The 21,174-nt window shown below is 39.4% G+C and overlaps 1 protein-coding gene across 2 annotated transcripts in view; it reads left to right on the top strand.

Annotated features, from left to right (window-relative positions):
* ROS1 (ROS proto-oncogene 1, receptor tyrosine kinase) overlaps window positions 1-20,757 on the top strand; it is a 111,293-nt gene extending 90,536 nt beyond the window's left edge. Inside the window, exons 40-44 of one of the 2 annotated variants that reach the window (XM_032862387.1) lie at window positions 1,899-1,996; window positions 2,212-2,415; window positions 3,315-3,449; window positions 11,066-11,229; window positions 19,646-20,757. In XM_032862387.1, coding sequence (XP_032718278.1) covers window positions 1,899-1,996; window positions 2,212-2,415; window positions 3,315-3,449; window positions 11,066-11,229; window positions 19,646-19,956 — 912 coding nt within the window. In that variant the 3' untranslated portion in view covers window positions 19,957-20,757. Of the gene's footprint in view, window positions 1-1,898; window positions 1,997-2,211; window positions 2,416-3,314; window positions 3,450-11,065; window positions 11,230-19,645 lie in introns of those variants that run through there. The other variant, XM_032862388.1, reaches the window with a different exon arrangement.
* The last annotated feature ends 417 nt before the right edge of the window (window positions 20,758-21,174 follow it).

Below are 21,174 nucleotides of genomic sequence, written 5' to 3'. Positions count from 1 at the left end.
CAGGACCTCAGTTTCTGCATCTATAAAATGGGATCTTGAATTGAAAATGTTCTCAGGTTCTTCTTTCTTTTTAAACTCTGATAGCCTAAGATTCTATTAAGACAGAAGAAAGTAAAAAACAAAACCAAAACCAACCTATCAAAATAGTATAAATAGCTAGATACAATCAGTTCATAAGTTTTTTTTGCTGCATGTTTATTATACAATAGTGAAGGATATGGCTCTTGCTTTCAAGGACTTTGCCACACGGTAGAGAGGTAAGTCACATATAAATAACCTATCTAAGACAGAAAGCAGGAGGGCCTATTGGAGTGTAGTAGAGACTATATTGTAGAAGCCAAGAGGAGAGAGAAGATTTCCAACTTAGGAGAACTGGGAAGGCTTCATGGAAGAGGTCTTCCATTTGAGACACAACGAAAGTAGGGGAGAGAACAGTCTCTGAAACAACATCTTCCCACATGAATCATGAAAATCCATGACCAGGAACAGACCCAGGTGGAGGCTCCATATGTCTGGGGGCTTGGTAAGAGATGACAGGTGACAGCCCAGGGCAGGAGCATCTGGAGTCCAGGAGCCACAACATGGGGTGATGAAGTTATCCTAAAAGGTTGTCACAGGGGCTGTCAGGAGCAAGGGATAGTTAGACATCTAGGCAAGCAGGCAGCATTAAAATCTGTGCACAGGGACGTGATGCTAGCCATCAGCCTGAAGTTCAGAAGAAAAATTTGATTCTAAGCAAGGAGCATCTTCAGTAGAGTGGGCTTTGCCAAAAGCAGAACAGGATTCCACTCACAGAGGAACCGAGGAACCAGTGGGGATACCTAGCAGGAGCTCAGACCTAGGCCAAGAGGCCCGTGTCTGGTGTCTGCTGGATCTGAACCGTGTTGCAGGGGGATTGATTCCTGGGAGTAAGATCAAGCCTCACTATCAGACTGAGGTGTGGTCGAGTGGGACCATGGTGATGTTGAGTCTGAGAACATGGAAGGTCTTCCTAGTTTGGGGACAAAACATGAGCTTGTTGGGGGAGACAGAGGGAGCAGCACTTAAGAGCACTCATCTATGAGAAACTGAGGGATTTCAAGGTTGGGAATCATTTGAGTTGCTCAGTGAAGGATGTGGATGGAAATCAAGATTAAGTTTGGAATGTGTCAGATAGGGAAGATAATGGACTGAGCCAGGGTATTTGCAGGGAAATGGCAAGGGAAAGACAAAATATGAATGTAACCTTGTGGAAGGAACTTTAAATTTTTTTTCCAGATGGTACCAATAAAAACTTCCACTGGCTTTTTAATGTAGAAATCAGTGCAGCTGGCATAGGTTCAACCATATGGGCATGCTGGCTCTCTGGAGGAGAGGAGTCATCTATGACCTTGAAATAGAGTGCTGCTAACCATTTATGTGGGGGCTCATCTGAGGAACAAGGCCATGGCCTGACATTACAGTGTGACACTGGGCCAATAATTAACCTAGCTAGTACTGATTAAATTATCATTCTTACATCTTCTGATGGAGCTACTATTTATTATGGGCCTGTTATATGTATATAATCTTATCTCAGATCCTATATGACCAGTCTTATTATTCCCATTTCACGTATGAGAAAGTTGTTTAGTGAATTAAGCAACATGAGCAAGTTCACACAACTCATACGTAGCAGAACTAGGCTTCAAATCTTGGTATGTCTGAACTGACACCCTGAGATCTTTCCAATAATCCTATATTGCCTCTGACTACTAAAAAAATCTTACTTATGTATATTTCAGTAGAAAGTAGTAAATCTAGCTTTTTCCTTCCTTGTTTGAATTCTTGTAACCCAAACTAAAAATACCTTTAAAACATCACATGTATGTTTTTACAAACTGGAAAAGTACTTGTAACTTTTCTTTCATTTCTTACAGTTTCATGGTCCTTTACTCACCTTGGTTGACCTTGTAGATCTGTGTGTAGATATTTCAAAAGGTTGTGTCTACTTGGAGCAGATGCATTTCATTCACAGGTATGGTGATATTCTAGATACAAGGTTCTTAACGGACGTGGAAACAATAATCACCTGTGGTTTGGGTAGAACATACAAGATAATTAAACATTTCGTGACTTCAAAATAGCAAAAATTTTTGTAAAAAGTCTCTCTTCTCTAAAGACCTGCTAGGGTTCCTTGTCTGAGCTCTGAAACTTTGTTATTAGTATTATTAAATAAAGCTTTTGCCATAGGGATCTGGCAGCTCGGAATTGCCTTGTGTCTGTGAAAGACTACACCAGTCCATCACGGGTAGTGAAGATTGGGGACTTCGGACTCGCGAGGGACATCTATAAAAATGATTACTATAGAAAGACAGGGGAAGGCCTACTCCCAGTTCGGTGGATGGCTCCAGAAAGTTTGATGGATGGAATCTTCACTACTCAGTCTGACGTATGGTGAGTTTAACAGTACACAGAGGAATTCAGGCAGACCCAGCCAATGTCAGAGCCAGAACAGAAATGAAAGGTCATCTGAACTTGTGGGACTATTCCTGGGTCTCAGTATTTTCCTCCCTCACCCTCATCAGTTTTGATCCATTATCTTAATCATAAATGTGAAATAGATACATTTACTTCAAGGATTCTATCACTGTCCAAAAGCGTAGTGGCTGTGACTAATAGGAATTCATAAATATGACCAGTGTCCAAGTATGTGTCCAAATGCCTACTCTTCTGGGATGTAGGGGTCATTAATTTATAGGTAAGAGTTTAAATCATGGGTCTCAAAAACAGTATGGCATAGGGGAGGTTTGGGCATCTCTTTATTACTAGAATTGGCACTCATGTTGGCTCGTGAATCCCAAATTTTGATTAGATCTACTCAGTAACTTTTAAGCTGGACTGGCCCCAGTCAAAATTGGTGATGAGAGAAAATTGGACCTCAGTGTTGCCAGTTCACATTCATGCCTTTCCTCTCCATGTTTACTAGCATTCAAACTCATGGGGGAAAAGTTGAAATGCTTTCTGCACATCGATGCTATGAAAGCCTCAAGTAATAGAGGTCTGCAGCGCAGTTTCAGCTGGGGAGGAGGAACAAAGTGTGTGTTTGTGTGTATGTGTGTGTGTATCCCCTAAAACTTCCTATCACCTTTGAAGTGTTGCTAGTAGGCAGTTGCTTTTTCTACTTTTTCTTGAGGTCAACTTACTTTTAAGTCTCCCATTTGCCTTTTATGGGGCCAATAATGCCAATCACAAAGCAGACCCCAATAGCCCCAGGAATAATTACATTGGACAAACTACTCTAAACATGATGTTTGTAATAAGTATAATTAAAGTAAACTCTTTAACATCCTTAGGTCTTTTGGAATTCTGATTTGGGAGATTTTAACTCTTGGTCATCAGCCTTATCCAACGCATTCCAACCTTGATGTTTTAAACTATGTGCAAACAGGAGGGAGACTGGAGCCGCCGAGAAATTGTCCTGATGATTTGTAAGTTAATAATGCTAATATAAGCACCTAAAAGCCCAAAACATTTGCCAATGCAGTCTTATGCCTCACTGACATGGTGTTTTAAAACAAAAACTTGAATTTATATATCTGTGTTGTCTATGTAAAATGTAAGTTGATTGTAACATTTAATTTACTAAATACACGATGGCGTCTTTTATATATGCATGATAGTTCACTTCAGAAACAAAATTTAGAAGAGTAGAATATATTTATACTCTTGATAGATGAATTCTGATGAAGAAATACACACATATTCATCTTATTTTGGAAGATCTAATTTGGCTAATATCTTGATTTGCATATTAGGAGATTCTATTAAATAGGAATATATTGTTTAAATGTTGGATTGCCTCTGTTGATGCAGCTGATACTGGGACATAGTACTATTAAAAATTACATGGGTTGCGATATATCTATGAACTTAACACAAAGTAACTAAGAATTAGTGACTCTATTAAACCAAACCTGGTGACTATTGAAGTCTAATAAGTTCATGATTCTCAAAAGAGTAAGTGATTTTGATCTAACTGTAAAGAAAAATAAGCCCAGTTATTTTGCTGAGTAAAATCTACCTTCTTGTGAAAAACTTCAGCAGATACAACAAGTCTTGAAAGTTTTCCTAAGGGATGTTTGACCCAAAAAGTTTCAAAAGGAACAAATACTGAACAAGTATAGAGGCTTCTGTTATGTGCACAATACCCAAGCCATATAGTGTATGGAAAACATGGGTGTTCAACCCAGAAGCCCAGCTCTTCAGCATCTCAGAATGTGTTTTGAAAGAAAAGAAACGCACCCGGAACAGTTGGATAACAAGCCCACATGTAATAAAGTGCTAAACTGTGTGGTACAGACAAGTGCAAAAGGAATTAGCAGTATGCGGATATGCACGAGGTTGTACTGCCTTGACCATGCTGTGTTATTTTAGAGGATTATTCTGCCCGGAGCCAAAGGATGATTAAGAACTGGGCACCTTGGTTGGATGTTCTACCGGTGAACGTTTCTGTATTATTTAAATCTTGCAGCTAGAAGATGAAGAAGAAAAAAAAATATTTGAATCACTGCTTGTTTCTGATTGAGTTTTTACAGACTCTGAGACATTTATAGGGAGATCAGATGTACACATACCCAATCATGTTTGGTGACCATGCTTAAAAAGGATTCATAGTCCTTTTGGGAGAGATGGAAAAATTCTGGAAATGGGAAGTCAGAAATTATACAGAATCTGAAAACCTTTGGTCTAGGGTTTGAGGAAAAACCGCAGCATACCTAAGCATGAAATGTTTTTTAATTGGCTATCAAACTAATCACTTCTTTGTATCTCTTATGTATCTATCAAATGCTCAGAAGAAATTTTCCTCCGAATTTCAATTGTACCAAATTTTTGTTATCCTGTTAGCATTTTATCTGGCCTCTTCCCCCCTGCCCCAGGGGGTACCATATACCTCATGGCAAGTACACAGTTTTTTGTTTTTTTTGGATAGGCACTTTAGGAATCAATCACTGAAGTAGACATTTTGATGGATGTGTTCATTTATTTTGGAGAGGATTACTGGGAGGTTGTGGAGCAGAAAAATATAGGTATGTTGAACTTTGCTCTACCAAGGTGTAGCCAAATATGCAACTGGAAAGAGGAGGAACAAGCATTGCTAGAAAAGTACTAGAAAAACATTTCTGTTTATAGGCAGAAAGAGATGCTCTATGTAACATTTGTATTCTATATTTATATAACATAAACTTCTATAACTTCTATAACTATATAACTTCATATTCTATATAACTTTATGTTGAATAATTCATTGGTTGGATGCATTATTGCCCTAATTTTATAAAATCATAGTTCACTTAAAGCCCAAATTTTCCACTGGTGGCTTTGAAGTTGATGTGAACATGTCATTAAAAAGTAAGCCGTGTTCCATCCCCCTGAGCGTTGCAACCTGTCACAGCCCCCGGAAAGGTTAAGGATCCATTGCCATCCAGGAAAACACGTGTGCTAGGAAATGGAGCTCTCAGCCATGCCATTCAATCTGGCCACGGCCTTAAGTTGTCATGATAAAGATTAACTACTCTCCTTAGAGTACAGAGGGAACTGATTTTTATTTGAAGCAGTTCTCGGAGATCACAGGCCCAGCTTAGAGGGTTGAAAGTCTGCACTGAGCCCCATAGCACCTTCTATTCACTGCCTAAATGCTCAGCACCTGGGTGCACTCTGGGTCAGGTGAGCACAGAGACTGCTACGCTGTGCTCAACTATTAATGGAATGCAGGAGTTCAGAGCATTCCGGCCCTTCTTTCCATAGCCTGGGATGTATGCTGGAAAGCCTGGTCCTCAGTATTCTCTTCAAATCTCGGTTTGCACAACATCCATGCCACTCTTGAGAAGAAACGGATCAAAGGGCAATCTACTTCAAGTGAGAGCTCTTTGGGGTTCTCTGACAGAGGTATCACAATGGTAACGAAAACTACTGGAGAGAATCTCGGATGTAGGAGGCGACAATGGGAGGGTATGAAGGTTCACCATCTTTTCTTCACCTCTTTAAAAATATGTACACCTAGATGCTAATTGTCTCTTTGGGATTGGTTGTTAACAAGTAAGGGAGTTCTGGAAAATCTGTATTTTATGTGCTTTGTTTTAATACCTATAGGAACTCATCCCCTTCATACTGAATGATGATGTGAAATTTTCATCTGTTAAATTTCAATTGCTTTATGAGTTCAAGGGCTATAATACTCACAGAGACCAATAATGAACATGGCTAATGAGTCTCATGCTATCTTAAAAAAACACTGAGTAGAAGAAGAGTAAAGGGTTGGCATGGTGAATGGAGGAATTTGAACCTGAACACTTAGCCAAGTGAAATATTTCAAGTATGAGTGAATATTTTGTAGAGCTAGAAAAACCAGCCTAGGGAAATTTTAAGAAAGCGAATGACCTGTAAGTTTATTTAGAGTACTGTGTTCAAATACTTGTAACTCTAATGTAGTAAAAGCATGATATTGAATTGTGACAAGCGCAGTATTGTAAGGGAAGACCGGATGCCAAAGATATAGTTGTTGTTATTAATTTATCTGAAAGCTATGAAAAGTGCATGTTTCAGGAATTGTTAAACTAATAAATGCCTTTTCATTCCATTGCCACCTCAATGCTGTTTAAGAGTGAAAGTTGCACTCCCCATTTTTAAATGACTGTTGCTTTCTAGAGCTCCTTTTTCTTAATCTAGGGCAATTCCCTGCTCATTTGCTCCTGGATGGTAGGAGAGAAAAATTTGATTTACTATCAGGTCATGTATTTTTGCCATCTGAAATTAAGAATAATGATTGAACTCAATGTAACTGAAAGCCCCTTAGACAAAAGACAATAGGAATGTCTGTTAAAATAAGTTACATGGATGAAACAAGAGGCTGGAATTTTGGAGGGTCATGTGAGTGGGTGAGAAACAGATTAAGTGGCTACTATAAGAATGGCTTCTTCCTCCTTCCACCCTCCTTCCTTTTCCCCTTCCTCCTTCTCGCTCTTTTCTTTTCTCTCCTTCTGAATCATCTCCATTAAGTATCTTGAGACGTTTATAGAAATGAAACAGGTTAGGGGTGCCTGGGTGGCTCAGTCCATTAAGCGGCTGCCTTCAGCTCAGATCATAGTTCCCGGGTCCTGAGATCCAGCCCTGCCTTGGGCTCCTTGCTCAGCGGGGAACCTGCTTCTCCCACTTCCTCTCCCTTTGCCTGCTGTACCCCCTGGGTGTACTCTCTCTCTCTCTTTCTCTCAAATAAATAAATAAATAAATAAATAAATAAATAACATCTTTTAAAAAGTAATGAAGTAGGTTGTAAACAAATTAGAAAAACCTTCATAATTAACATACAGCAAGTCTTGAGAGATTCTGTTTACTTTTTGGCAATATCTTTGAATTGCAACTGTATTTTCAGAAGGGATATGATTTCTGTGGTGAAGTATACTTTCTTCTCGCATTTCTTAGGACAATCCTTAGGTGAATCACCAAGATTCTGCTTTAACTATTGGTTTAAATTGCATGATCAAATATAAATTATGATATTTTATTTCAGAGTCTAATCATCCTTCGTCCAATTCTTTGTGTCATCCCTGTTTTTAAATGAGAGGTACAAAGAAACATGTAAAAGATAGGTTCACAGCCGTGAGTCTCATTTTTAAGAAATAGAGCCAAGTTGGGCACTCTATATCAAGAATGTAAATTCCTGGGACGCCTGGGTGGCTCAGTGGGTTAAAGCCTCTGCCTTCAGCTCAGGTCATGGTCTCAGGGTCCTGGGATCGAGCCCTGCATCAGGCTCTCTGCTCAACCGGGAGCCTGCTTCCACCTCTCTCTCTCTCTGCCTGCCTCTCTGCCTATTTGTGATTTTTGCCTGTCAAATAAATAAATAAAATATTTTTAAAAAATTTAAAAAAAAGAATGTAAATTCCTTGTAATGTATCTGAGGTCAGATGAATACTGGAAACTAGACCAATATTAGATTTCCCCATAATACTCTGATACTGAGTACCAACTCTGACTTGAAGTGCTTGCGAAGAAACGAAACAGATGGAAATGGACTTTCCATTCCATACTCTAATGGAATGGAGGTTTTCTGTTATAATTTCTAACATAGATACTAGCTATTCCAAATACAATACTTATAATGATTTCTTGGTCATTGTCACCCAGGGAATCAATATATATTTACCCTACCACTGCTGCCATTACCTTAGTCCTCTCACCTTGTCTTCTTTAATAACTTCTTTGCTTCTAACTTGCCCTTCTACGGTCCATTCATTCTCCACATATATCAGCTGGAGCAATTCTCTAAAAATGTGAAGATCATGCCTTCTTAAAAACATTCAACAGCTTTGAATCATAGTGCCATAAAATCCAACTCCTAGCCTGGCCAATGAGACCTGCGTGATCTCACCTTCCTCTTCTGATCTCCTCTCTTACATTATCCCCCTCAAGGACAGCTCTTTGACCACACTGGCTTTTTTTCAGTTTCTAAAATGAGACAGCTCTTTCCAAATTTAGGAATTTATCTGTGCTTTCCCCTCTTCTAGTGTGTCCCCTACATCCTATCCCCACCTGGTTCCCATGAATAACATCTTATTTTCCTACAAAGTTCCTTGGCTTAAATGTCACTTCTTCAGAGTACACTTCTGAAAGCAACATATTGAGAATGTTCTACCTCTATTAGAGCTCACATTGGTTTTCTTTAGTACTTTTTTTTTTTTAAAAGAACTTGTAATTTGTAACTGCATATTAATCTCTTGATACGGTAATGCTAGTATTTTTATTTTTTTAAAAATATTTTATTTATTTATTTGACAGAGAGATCACAAGCAGTCAGAGAGGCAGGCAGAGAGAGAGGGGGAAGTAGGCTTCCCGATGAGCAGAGAGCCTGATGTGGGGCTCGATCCCAGGACCCTGAGACCATGACCTGAGCTGAAGGCAGAAGCTCAACCCACTGAGCCACCCAGGCACCCCAATGCTAATATTTTTAAAGATTGACTTACTTATTTTTAGAAAGAGTGAGGATCAGTGAGCCAGGGATGGGGAAGGAGAAGGGGCAAGGCAAAGGGAAAAAGAGTCTCCTACAGACTCCACAGGGAGCACAAAGCCCAAATGGAACTCCATCCCATGACCCTGAGATCACCACCTAAGCCAAAACCAAGAAGCGGACGCTTAACAGAAGGCGCCACCCGTAGTACCAATATTTTTAAATACTTCCCAACTTATGCTTCTTCATCAGTTTTTCTCTCCCTGTCCCCAATCTGCCTTCTAGCTCCAGGAAGTATAAAAAACAAAACAAAATAAAATAAAAAACCCAAAAAAAAAAAAACAAACAACCAAACAGATACTTTGATCTTTTTAGTAAATCAGTAGACTCAAAAGCCAGGTTTGGAGGAGGGAGAGGTTATCTAGAATCCTTTAGCTCCTTGTTAGTATGTTAAGTGCCAGGTTTGAGTAATTAAAACCTATAATTCTGTGTAAGGATAATCTAATTAAAAAGAGGGAGCAGTAGAAACCCCATTCCTTCTAAGCCCTGGGGAAGTGTAGGAAGAAGAGACCTTGACAGATAGAGGTAGGAGGGTGATAATGTTGCATATCTGGGTTCTGAAAAACCTCCTGTAGGCTTCAGTTAGGCCAAGTGTGGGCAACTGCCCGCCTCTCCCAATTTGGGAGGATGGCAAGTTGATCCTTGAGCAGGGGACTCCTCCCCCATATTGACATGGAGACCCAGCATCAGGAATAAGGTAGAAGGGCATGTGCAGACAGAGAATGTCAAGCTTGTACTCACAAGCTTACTTTGCTTCCCACACAGTGTGAACATTTTGCTGAAAGCTAGATATTTGACCAAGGACCATCCTGTAGCCACACAACAGAAATAGGAAGGGATCCCCCTGGGCCTTGTGAGCATATACAGGATGTGAGGCAGCCTCAGAGAAGGTTATGGCTAGAGAAAGGAAAGGGAGGAGCTCTGAAGAGTGGGAGCTGGGGGCAAAGGAAAGGTAAAGAAACCATGGGCTGCTTGGTGGCGGAACCGACCAGACTAGTCACTCCTCACCGAGTTCCTCATCATCCTACTCCGATAGAAGCAAAGATCTGGAGGGCACAGTGGGGTCCAAAGTGTTCTTTGCTGTGCCATTATAAGTCACATAAAACTTTCACCCCAAAGACATGCTGCCACCATCTTGTAGAAGAGAACAGAGTAGGAATAGCCTACAGAGATTGAGTTATTAAGCAGAAAAGACTGAGCATTACTTACAATGATTATTTAAAATATGACTTATACCAGGTTTTAAGCTCTATTGTACTTAATGAATTAATTGTTTTTCTTTTGGGTGGGGGGCTCTAAGAAAGACCTAATTAGTAGCAGACAGTATAAAAGAGCTATATTTTTTCCTGTTCATAGGAGTGTTAGTAGGGTAAATTTTTGTTGCCTTCTTACATTTACTATATATATCTCCCTGTGAGGACAGGAGCCACACTGCCACATTGTGAGCTGTTGATATACTGCTGGTATATAATAAGTGTCCAATAAATCTTTGCTGAATGGATGACCACAGTTAGGAGTGCTGTACAGACATTTCTTAGACAACTGCTAAGGAAAAAATAATGTTTAACAAGCCAGCTATTACTGTCTGAGGAAACTGAGTCTCTTACTTCATCTGACAGTATGACAGTATAATGATACTCCGGGTTCTGACACTTAAGATCTATGCGGCTTGGAGTAATCTTAGATTTTGCTTGACATGTATGAATGTAAAGTCTTTCTAGTCTTCAGTAATTTTTATAGCTGTTAGTTTCCTTATGTGTTGAGTAATAATTTTCCAAGCATTCTATTTATTTATTTGGATTAACAACTGTTACAAATAATATCTTTTCCAAAGAAATAGCTTTCCAAAAGAAAGGTGTAATGTAACAAAGTTAGTCATATTGCAAGGCACTATTAAACTAGCAACCAAAGATTTTGTTTTGTTTATTTATATTAATTATGGAAAACTGGAGATAAGTCAAATGTGTTGCCTTCTAAAATGACCTTCCATGGACTATCAGTCCTGGTTGCCTAATGATCTCCAATCACCATTTATGTATCCAGGTGGAATTTGTTGACCCAGTGCTGGGCTCAAGAACCTGACCAAAGACCTGCTTTCCACAAAATCCAAGACCAGCTTCAGTTATTCAGAAATGTTTCCTTAAATAGTATTTCTCAATGCAGAGAAGAAGCTGACCTCACTGGAGTCATAAATGAAGGCTTTGAAGGTAAGTTTGATTCTTTTTCAGAATTTTCTGGTTTTTCTCTCCAGTGTGAATTGAAGAGGTTAAAAATGGGATATACATAGAAGACATTTTATGGTAAATCGAAGAATAATATATTGACACCATCTTCATAATAATGAAGTGCTCGTTGTACTCCTCTTTGGAAATTATTTTGAGTTGTACACTAAATTAAAAAAGAAGAATTGTGATATGGCCCCTGGATTTATCATCTGAAGTAGTAAGGAGGAGAATTAATGTGTTAGACTGTTTTTGTGAGATCTGTTCTCCTTTCCCTCCACCCCTCATACTCGTTTCAACCTCAAGTGCAGAGCTGAGTTAATTATAGACGGTTAGTTGGTGGTACATTATGATCACCGGTCTATGTGGGGCTTTTCCCTTGTTTGTTTGTTTAGTCCCTTTATCTCCATGTTCTTCTCCTGTTCTATTTCCTTGCTCCTCTGGCCGGGCAACCATTCTAATGCCTTTAATGTGTATCTTTTTATCTGTATGTTTTGCTGCAAAATGTGTATCGTTTTGGACACACAGATGCTGCTGCATTTGTAAAGCTTCTTTTTCTTTCTCACTGAGCACTGTTTTTAAGAGCCATCTGTGTTGCTATGTATATATCTAATCATGTGTCTAACTGCTGAGTAATTTTGCCATGATTTTTGGAATGGCTCACGCCTTGTTAAGGTCTAGTCTGAGACCACAACTTCAGTAATTTGGTAAATAAGGCAATAATCTTCTGGAAGCTTTCTGCTATAACGGGCAGACTAATGGTTTTGAGTTCAATGAAAAGTACAAAATGAAATTAAAACCCAGTAGTCACTTAATTCATTTCCAAAGTCAGATTTATAATACATTGGCCTACTTGGTTAAAATGAATTCTAAAATGATCCAGTTCTAGCTGCTCTAGCACTTCGTCTGGTTATTATAAGTTCCCAGGGTCCTTTGTGAATACAGACGCTTTTGCTTAGAAGGGAAGCTGGCAAGATAGACCACAAGTCAGCATCTCTCCGAAGTCAGTGAGTGATGGAGAGGCTGCCGGCTGTCGCGGAGTGCAGAGTGAGACCTTTGCCTGGAGCAATGCTCTTAACTAACAGCAGGGAAGAACACATAGCACAGGATGAACACCTGTTTGTCTTGCATGCTGTATATCTGAATATGAATTGGGGGTAACTTAGACTCCATGACATGCATGGAAATAACATGGATCATTTGGCTTCTTGAAATGAGTCATAAGTGACAGACCGGAGAGGGCTGTGCTTGTCTTGAGCAGGCCTCAGGGCCCTCATCAGAGAAGCCTTGGTAATTGTCCCACACTGGCTCCACCTGCCTGCCCATTGCGGAACTCCGCTGGTTCTGAGTGCCGAGTGCCAGGCTGAGCCCTGAGGAGTGCCAACTGGGACAATGGCCCCATCAGTTTGGAGGGTTCTGTGCATATCCGTGCCTATGTGAAGATCACACAGGATAAGGAAAAGCAGACCAGAAGCCATTCTAGATACTATTGAGTCCTTCTCATTTTCTAAGTATTTACTTAATGTATTTCTCTAAATGGAATTTTGATAAAAGTTTTAAACAATTATTTCAGCAGTTATTGACTGTCTCAAGGCATAGTGTTAAGCACCTAAATTTAATGTGTTTTAAGAAAAAAAAAGGAGGCAAGAGTATTTCTTTCCTTTGAGCAATTAGAGTCAGTTTCTTTAATTTTGTATATAAAATTTAATTGTGAGCACTGCTTTTATTGGCTGTCCTTGTCACAGGACTGCATCTCTGTCCCTGTTATTCTGTTGAAACCATTTGAATCTGTTCCTCTTGGCCTGGTTCTTATTTGTGATAACCTCACATAGGGAAACTTTAGAGAAACCACAATCCGGGGTTGTTTGCCAATATGTAAAAGGAAATCTTTTTTTCCTAAAATAGATAAATGGCAGTAACTGGGTAGAGCCCACGGTGCAGACATGTGAATGGCAAGCACAGTGTAGCTTTGCTTGCATGGTGTTGAAAGCATGTTTTTCTTACTAAATCACTGCTCCTACCTCTGTAAGCAGCACTTAACTGAGAAGACCCTGATTCAAATTTGTGACTGTCCCTTTTGCAGACCTTATAAAATTAAGCTCAATTATTATCTTTTTTAAAAGCCTTTAAAAAGAGTTTCTATGTTATTTGACATCAGTCATAAAAATGACTTCTGATTTCTTTCCAGTTTTCTTTCAAACTTTCCCAGTAATTAATCTTGGTAACTGCTCTTGTTATGTTATTTTATAACAGTATCTACATTTTAAAGATCTTTGTTACGTTTATATTTATGGTTAAAACCATATAAGATTATCTAAACAGAATAAAAGGCAAAAATCTCCTACTTTCTCTCTGTTCTTACTCTCAAGTGCTAGCCATAGTTAGTAACTTGGTTATATGTTTTTAGATATTTAACATGCATTTACAACAATTTACAGAAATATTCATTTATGTATTTTGTATACCTATTGGCTGGACTCAGAGATAAAGGTGTTCTAATCTAGAGGACCAAGTGGCAAGTAGATTCTCTGCTCAGTTCTATGCTATCTTTTTTCTGATAAGTGAGCTGATGTGTAATGGTTTGGGGAGCAGATGATTTTAAGCTTCATCTTCTTCAGGGAGTAGGAGGCATTTTCACTTGCCATATACTGTGGAAGTCCAGAGGAAGGATGCCAAGTCCATATCATATGTCAGAGAGTCAATAAAAGCCACCAGAGAGAGGTAACTTCCAAGCTCAGTTTTGCAGGGAGGTGAGAAAAACAATATTTCAGGACAGAGACACAGTATGTAGAAAGGCAGGATATAATAAAGAATGGGGTGTATATGGACCCGCATATAGTTTATCACACATGAGGGTGGGAGATGGCAAGGGAGGGAATTGGAGGGAGAGTAGTCATGCAGAAAAATTCAGGTTAAAAAAATGAAAATGACGAAAGTTGAATTAATTAATGGTAACAGGTATAGAGAGGAAGGAATGAAGCCCAGAGGTAGATGTAGTATTTGATATCTAACTGTGTGACAGAGATAGGAGACAATGGTGAATCTTAGTGATTTGTGAAACTAGGTGAAAGTGTTGCTCTTCCCAGAGATGGGGGGCATCGGAGGAAGAACAGCTTTGCACAGGTTTGATTTGAGCAGGCTATGGGTGAAGTGGAGAAGCCCAATATTCAGTTGGAAGGTCTGTCCTCTAAATATAGGGAGTTGAATTCAAGGGTGTAGATGAGGTCAGTCAATTAGAGTGTACAGAATAAAAAGAGTGAATGGTGGCTGGGACCTAGAGAACAGTCAAGATGTTAGGGACTGGCAAAGAAAGATGGCAGCACAGAGAGGAGAAGCCAGAAAGGGACAGGAAGATCCTAAGAGAGTATTGTCAAATCCAAAGGAGAGAGGCTCGTGAAGGAAGGAGTGTTCAAATGCTGCAGAGGTAAAGAGCTCCAGGGGGATGCAAGGATCTTACAGTTGATGCATATTGCGTTTTAAAATCTGTCTCTTTGCTCATGGAGTCCTTTACTTCTAATGTGTTCAGACACTTTATAAAAATCACAGAGGCTGTCATAAGGAGTTTAAGAGGGCCTGAGAGTTGACCTTTACCATAGCCCCTACCAGAAGTCTCTATGAGCCCTTAAGAAAACTTTTTTACTACGTTGCATTACCTAGTTCATCTGTGAGGCTGAGATAAGTAACAAACAAATGCTCACATTAAATATAGAGAATAAAACCCTTTTTAAAAAAAGATTTTATTTATTTGACAGATAGAGATCACGTGTAGGCAGACAGGCAGGCAGAGAGAGAGAGAGGAATGGAAGCAGGCTCCCCACTGAGCAGAGAGCCTGATGCAGGGCTCAATCCCAGGACCTTGGGATCATGACCTGAGCCAAAGGCAGAGGCTTTAACCCACTGGGCCACCCAGGCATGCTGAGACTAAAACCCTTTTTGTGAATGGCTTTTATTTATTTTTCTTATCTTTTTAAAATTAAAATTCAATTAGCCAACAAATAGTACATCATTAGTTTCAGATACCCAGTGCTCATCACATCACATGCCCTCCTTAATGCTCATCAACAGTTACCCCATCCCCCCACTCACCTCCCCTCCAGCAACCCTGTTTGTGTCTCATAGTAGGATCTCTCATGGTTTGTCTCCCTCTCTGATGGCTTCCCATTCAGTTTTCCCTCCCTTCGCCTATGATTCTCTACACTATTTCTTACATTCTGCATATGAGTGAAACCATATGATAAATGTCTCTTTCTGATTGACTTATTTCACTCAGCATAATACTCTCCAGTCCAGCTAATCTTATTGTAGCCCTTTTTTATGTGCCATTCGCTGTGCTATGTGGATTAACTCATTAAATACTGACCATAGCCCTATGACACGGGTATTTTTATATCACCATTTTACAGATAAGAAGACTGAGATTTAGCAATTTGTCAGTGGCCATACTGCTGAGGCGGGGATGAAGTATGGTTTCTGTCCTAGTACACCTGGAACATGGCTTCTGCTCTCAGCCTTCACAGAAACATGGCTGTTGTAAGGAAAATACCCACACATTTTCCCCAATTTGTTGTTAATAGTGTGCTGTGCAGCTAGGGATAGTGAAAGAACTTATTACTTCTGGCTTGCTAGAAAAGATACCTTGACCTATCCTGGTCATTTAGGTGCCAAGTTTTTGGCAGACTGAATTAAAATTCTAAATAGTCAAAAAATAGTGAAGCAGACAAATGTGCAGAATAAGATGTAGAAAGTTTAACAGGGAATATAATCAAATTCTGATAATTTAGAGAGCAACAAGCAATTCTGGGCCATGACAGAAATTCAATTTTAGTAAAAGAGAAATTCTCATTCTGTTATTTATAGGGAATGTAAATCCTGAAGGTAAGGAATGGAAAGAGATAGGGAAGTCACTAAAAATCTTGATTGTTGAGATGTGACTAGACAAAAGGGGCAGAGAGAAGAAACAGACTGGCAGGCAGAATTGGCATATTTGCAAAGGATAGAAATAATAAAACAGTCCCTTCAAGGGAAGCCTAAACTTAATTACTTTTTTAATAAGTGAGAATGTATTTAATAATAGTTTACTGCTCTGTAGGCTGGTGGGTGTATTTAGCAAAGCAGTGAGATGTCTGTCTTGACTGTTATTACTGGAGATACCTAAGAAGGTAAAAAAGTCATTGGAAAGAATTTTTTTGAAAGAAAAAAAAAAAAACAGGAGATGGTGGGCATTAGGATTACAGGGAGCAATAATACCATGCTTATCTTATGGTCCTACTGACCTAATGGGGTAGAGAGGGGATAGAGAGAGATTAGTAACATATCTGGGCATCTAGTAAAAATATCCCAGTGACTTCATCCCAACATTTTTGTAAACATCACCTCATCAGTCCCAGAGAGTCCTACAGGAAACAAATCTAAATGCTCCTCTGCTGTTCTAAACATAGCCAGTCAGCCGGCATATGTCTCGTCTGTAAATACCCTGTCTTGCTTGGAAGTCTTTATTTTAATATTTCCCTCTTAAAGAAAGGGCTGCTGAGCACATGGTAGCTTTGTTCAGGATCTCTACCTTAAGGTCTGACCTGCAGGCTTTCTTGTCAGTTTTAAACAAAAACAAACAAACAAAACACCCTCCTTCCCACTGTCTCTTTTAAGTTCTTTATGCAATAAGGAGATGTACTAATTGCTGAAATCTTGCCAGGGTCAAGTTACTAAATATTGCTCTAAGTACTCTAAACCAATGAAGTAGGTAGCTAATGATTTTCCTTTGACGTACGGTGCCAGAGTTAATAAAAAGAATTTATCTGCCTCGTGTAAAAGGTTTTTTCCAAATAACTCAACAAGAGGAAAAAAAAATTAAATTCACATATGGGTAGAACTTTTCCAAATATGTTGTTTAATGATAAAAGGTATGAAAGTGAATCTGCTGATAATAAGGGTAGCTATACCTTTATTGTAGATTTAAGTTTTGACATTTTCTCAACTTTCCTTTAGCCTAATTTCTTTAAGCCTTTTCAGGAACTTCCTAATTTCCTCAATAATCTGGGCCCCTGGACTATTTCAAGTCAAATATCTTATTTCTTCCTATCACCTTTTGATGTTGTTGATTGCTATCATCATATACAGAAAACTGTTCTTATGGGTGTTTCAATGGCTCTTAGTCCATGTTGACTATAATCCTAACAGCAGGACACTTCCAAAGATATTCAGCACTTAGGCATTAAGTAAGGTTGGCATCTGATTTCTATGGGGTAGGTATTTTATAACACTACGTGACTATCCATGTGGTTTGCAGTGGACTTTCATGATGTTTGAATGAGAAAGAGGAACACGAAATGATGGCCAAGAGGCTGAGTCTGTCGCTCCACCATCTTGTCCTTCCACAGTGTGGGAAGGTCAGCAAACAAATGCGCACCTCATAAGACAGAGCAAGTCCAGTGGTTCACAAGCTCTTACAATAAAATAAGCTTTGAAGTTCAGGAGTATCATTAAATTCCACTGGCAAAAAATAGCTACAGTGGTGTCTCCCTCAGTCTTTTGAAATTGTTTCTTTTCCCCATATTTCCATTTAAATTCATTCCAAAGAAACCCAACCTGGGTGTACATCAGGACTAAGGGCAGAATGTTGGCAGCACAGCCAACCTCACCTTTCTTAGTGACACACATTTGGATGCTTCTTGTTGGAAGAATGATGGAGACAAAGGAAGGGCCGCCCTCTGTTGACTGAAATTTTTCTGATTTGTGAAATAATCATTTTGAAAGAGGAGTAATTCTCAAGTAAACCACTAAACAGTAATATTTCTAATCATAAATTTTTCATCCAGGTAATAACACTCAGCAATTGGAAAACAGTGATCACCAAGAAACAATCCCCATAATATACATTTATATATTTATACTTATATTGTGCATTTGTCCCTTTTGATTACCTAGAATTTTGTGAAATGTTTCAGAAGCTCTGCTGTTAGGTTTCAGCAAGAATTCTTCTACTTTTCTATTTAAAGTGTCAGTCTTTAAATAGAGAAAGACAAAATAATGTGAGCTTAATTGTGAGGAAGGCTGGTTACCCTCTGGCTGCCCATTTTTCTGCTGTCACTCTGGCCCCAAGCATGAGTGTCCAGAGTCTGTGCCTTTCAAGGACTTCTTTAGGGCACACTGCCCACCTACTTGGCTCCTCACAGAGCACAGCAGCTCTGCCCTCCCATTGGGGAAGTTGAATATGGGGACATGGTCTGGGTTTAATTATAGCTATGTGACCTTGGGCAAATTACTTAACCCCTCTGTGCCTCAGTTTCCCCAACTGTTAAATAGGGATAATACTAGTATCTACTTAATAGAGGAATGAGTTAATGTATGTATATAGATTAGAACAGTACCTGGCACATAGTATGTTCTCCGTGTTAACAACAACAATAATAATCACTGTTATTATATTTCATGTCATTTTCATTCTCCCTCAACTCAACTTTGTCATCAAAACTTGCCAGGCCTATCCATTCCCTATCGGCCTTATGAGGTCATAAGCATACTAATTTACTTATTTGCTAAGTAGTACTAAGGCGATGTGACCCAGGGAGATAGACAGCTGAGGGGGACCAGCCACACCAATTCATACTCAGTGCGCTCCTGCCTTGGGGTCCTTGTTCTCACTGTTCTCTTTTCCCTGAATGTTTTTCCTCAGATATCCATGTGTTGAATTTTCTCACTTAGCTCAGGTCTCTACTTGCAATTTGCCTCATTAGAAAGGACTTTGCTGACATTTCCTCCAAAGTAGCAACCCCCTTCCACCCGCACCATTATTTTCTTGCCCCCTTTTGCTGCCACTCATCGCCATGCAACACAGACTTAGTTGGCTGCTAGTTTATTGTCTGTCTCCCCTCATTAGAATGTAAACTCCAAAGAAGAACAACTTTGCTTTGTTCATTGTTGTATCATCAATACTTGGAACCCGGCTGGGATGTGTTAAGCATCCAAGGAATATCTTAATAGATGATTAAATTAATCAAAATGGATATATCTTTCAAGGTGGATGTTTTAGCTGGTGGGACTAAAAGGTAAGCACTTTAGACAAAAGGGGCCATCGTAAACCACTTAATTCCTATCCATAAGGCTGTGACCTGTTCAGTTATGGCAGAATTATTGTCTCTGCTCTCTCCCACATTTTACATATTCCTTTATTACATACAGCACACATTGTCTTCCATAGTAATGTTTTTCTCCCCTACTAGACTACAGTAGCCTCAAAGACAAGAAGCATATCTTGTTTATCTTTGTATTCCCTGGTGGTCCTCATAAATGTTTGCTGAACTACTGTATATGGTTGGTGGTGTTATAATTCTTATACAGACTGTATATTAGAGATACAGAAAATCAAATAGATACCAGTATAACTTTTACATTTTTTTCACAGATGAAGATGGCAGTGCAATCTGTTTGAATTCAGGTGATGTGATGTCAATAGCCTTAATGGAAACCAAGAACCAAGAAGGGTTAAACTATATGGTACTTGCTACAGGATGTAGCCAGGGTGAAGAAAATTCTGAGGGTCCTCTAGGCTCTGAGGAATCTGAATCTTGTGGTCTGAGGAAAGAAGAGAAGGAACCACATGCGGACAAAGCTCTCTGCCAAGAAAAACAAGTGGCTTACTGCCCTCCTGGCAAGCCCGAAGGCCTGAACTATGCCCGTCTCACTCACGGTGGATATAGAGCTGGGTCAGATTAATAGCTCTGTTTGGGAAATGCAGAGTTCAGATAAACCCTCCCATTAAGCAGTTACTGAAAGAAAACTCTAGTAGGATGATAGATGTGATGGTAGTCTATGATCCAAATTAACACTGGAAAGTTCCTGAATTCCTGAATTCTTGGTTTGAAGAGCCATTTGATTTCAGTTGTGACAATCCCCATAACAACTGCTTAACCTTCAGCAGAATTCCCAAGTAAACCACTAAACGTTTGGAAAGCTTAGGAAGACCCAAGACTCTGGAAGGGAAACTGCCCCACCCCCACCCAGGCTCCTTAGTCCATTGCCCACCCTTCAGTCTGGGCTGTGCCAGAAGCATCTTGGTTAGATGGTGAGAGACAAAATAGCTATGTACAGAAGGAACCAGCACTTAGGACATGGAAATCATTTGGAATGCTATTACTGCAATAAAATACTGTCTTTAATGACGACCCTAAAGTATTTTGTATTTTGGAAGCTTGGAAGAGCAGCTTCAATTATACTGAAAAATAGGACCATGAAGAGAGCTCTAAGTCCTAAAGTTTAGCATTCCATAAACTTTGGGTTATGTAAAAATCGCTCTGTGACTTGTGTGCTGCAATGGAAATTAGCTAATATAAAGGTCATTTTCATTTGCCTTATCTGTCTTATACATGAAATACTTAAGATTACATTTAGTATCAATTCTCCTTAAAACTAAATTTAGAAGATGATATGATGCTAATTTAAGCTCTCTGATGTTTAACACCTACATGAAATAATAGATATCTAAATGGGATCTATTAAAAATTTTCGTCGAAGAAACCCTCTGATATAAAGCCAATGATGTTTTTGTAGTCACTCATTTAAACCTGATTGCCTCAGTTGCTCTAAGAGCAATGCTAATGAAAGCATTCTGTATGTTATTAGTTGCAGTAGACAGGATGTTTGCTAAGTATAGAAAATACCTTGATTATACAGTTATCTAAAAACTACTCCTGGAAGAGGATCATGTATCCATTGGTACCAGGGATAATTTGGCTCATTTTTTAACTTGCTTATTGCCTGAGAGGTTGCATTGATGGTTGGCTGCCTGGTGAGGGACCCAGGCAAATCCAATGTGTGAGTTCTGTGCAGGACAGCCCCCAAGGAAAGGTCCAGGACCTGTGGCCTCTGCTACATCTGTGATTCCACGGAACGAGGTGAGATATTTTCTCTCTGATCTTCTGAGGTTCTAATGGA

Source organism: Lontra canadensis, unplaced genomic scaffold, assembly GCF_010015895.1.
Source record: "Lontra canadensis isolate GAN:19392208 unplaced genomic scaffold, GSC_riverotter_1.0 scaffold23, whole genome shotgun sequence".
In the NCBI taxonomy this organism is placed as follows: domain Eukaryota; kingdom Metazoa; phylum Chordata; class Mammalia; order Carnivora; family Mustelidae; genus Lontra; species Lontra canadensis.
The sequence above is the reverse complement of the archived record's forward strand: the minus strand, read 5'-3'. Positions and strand labels throughout refer to the sequence as shown.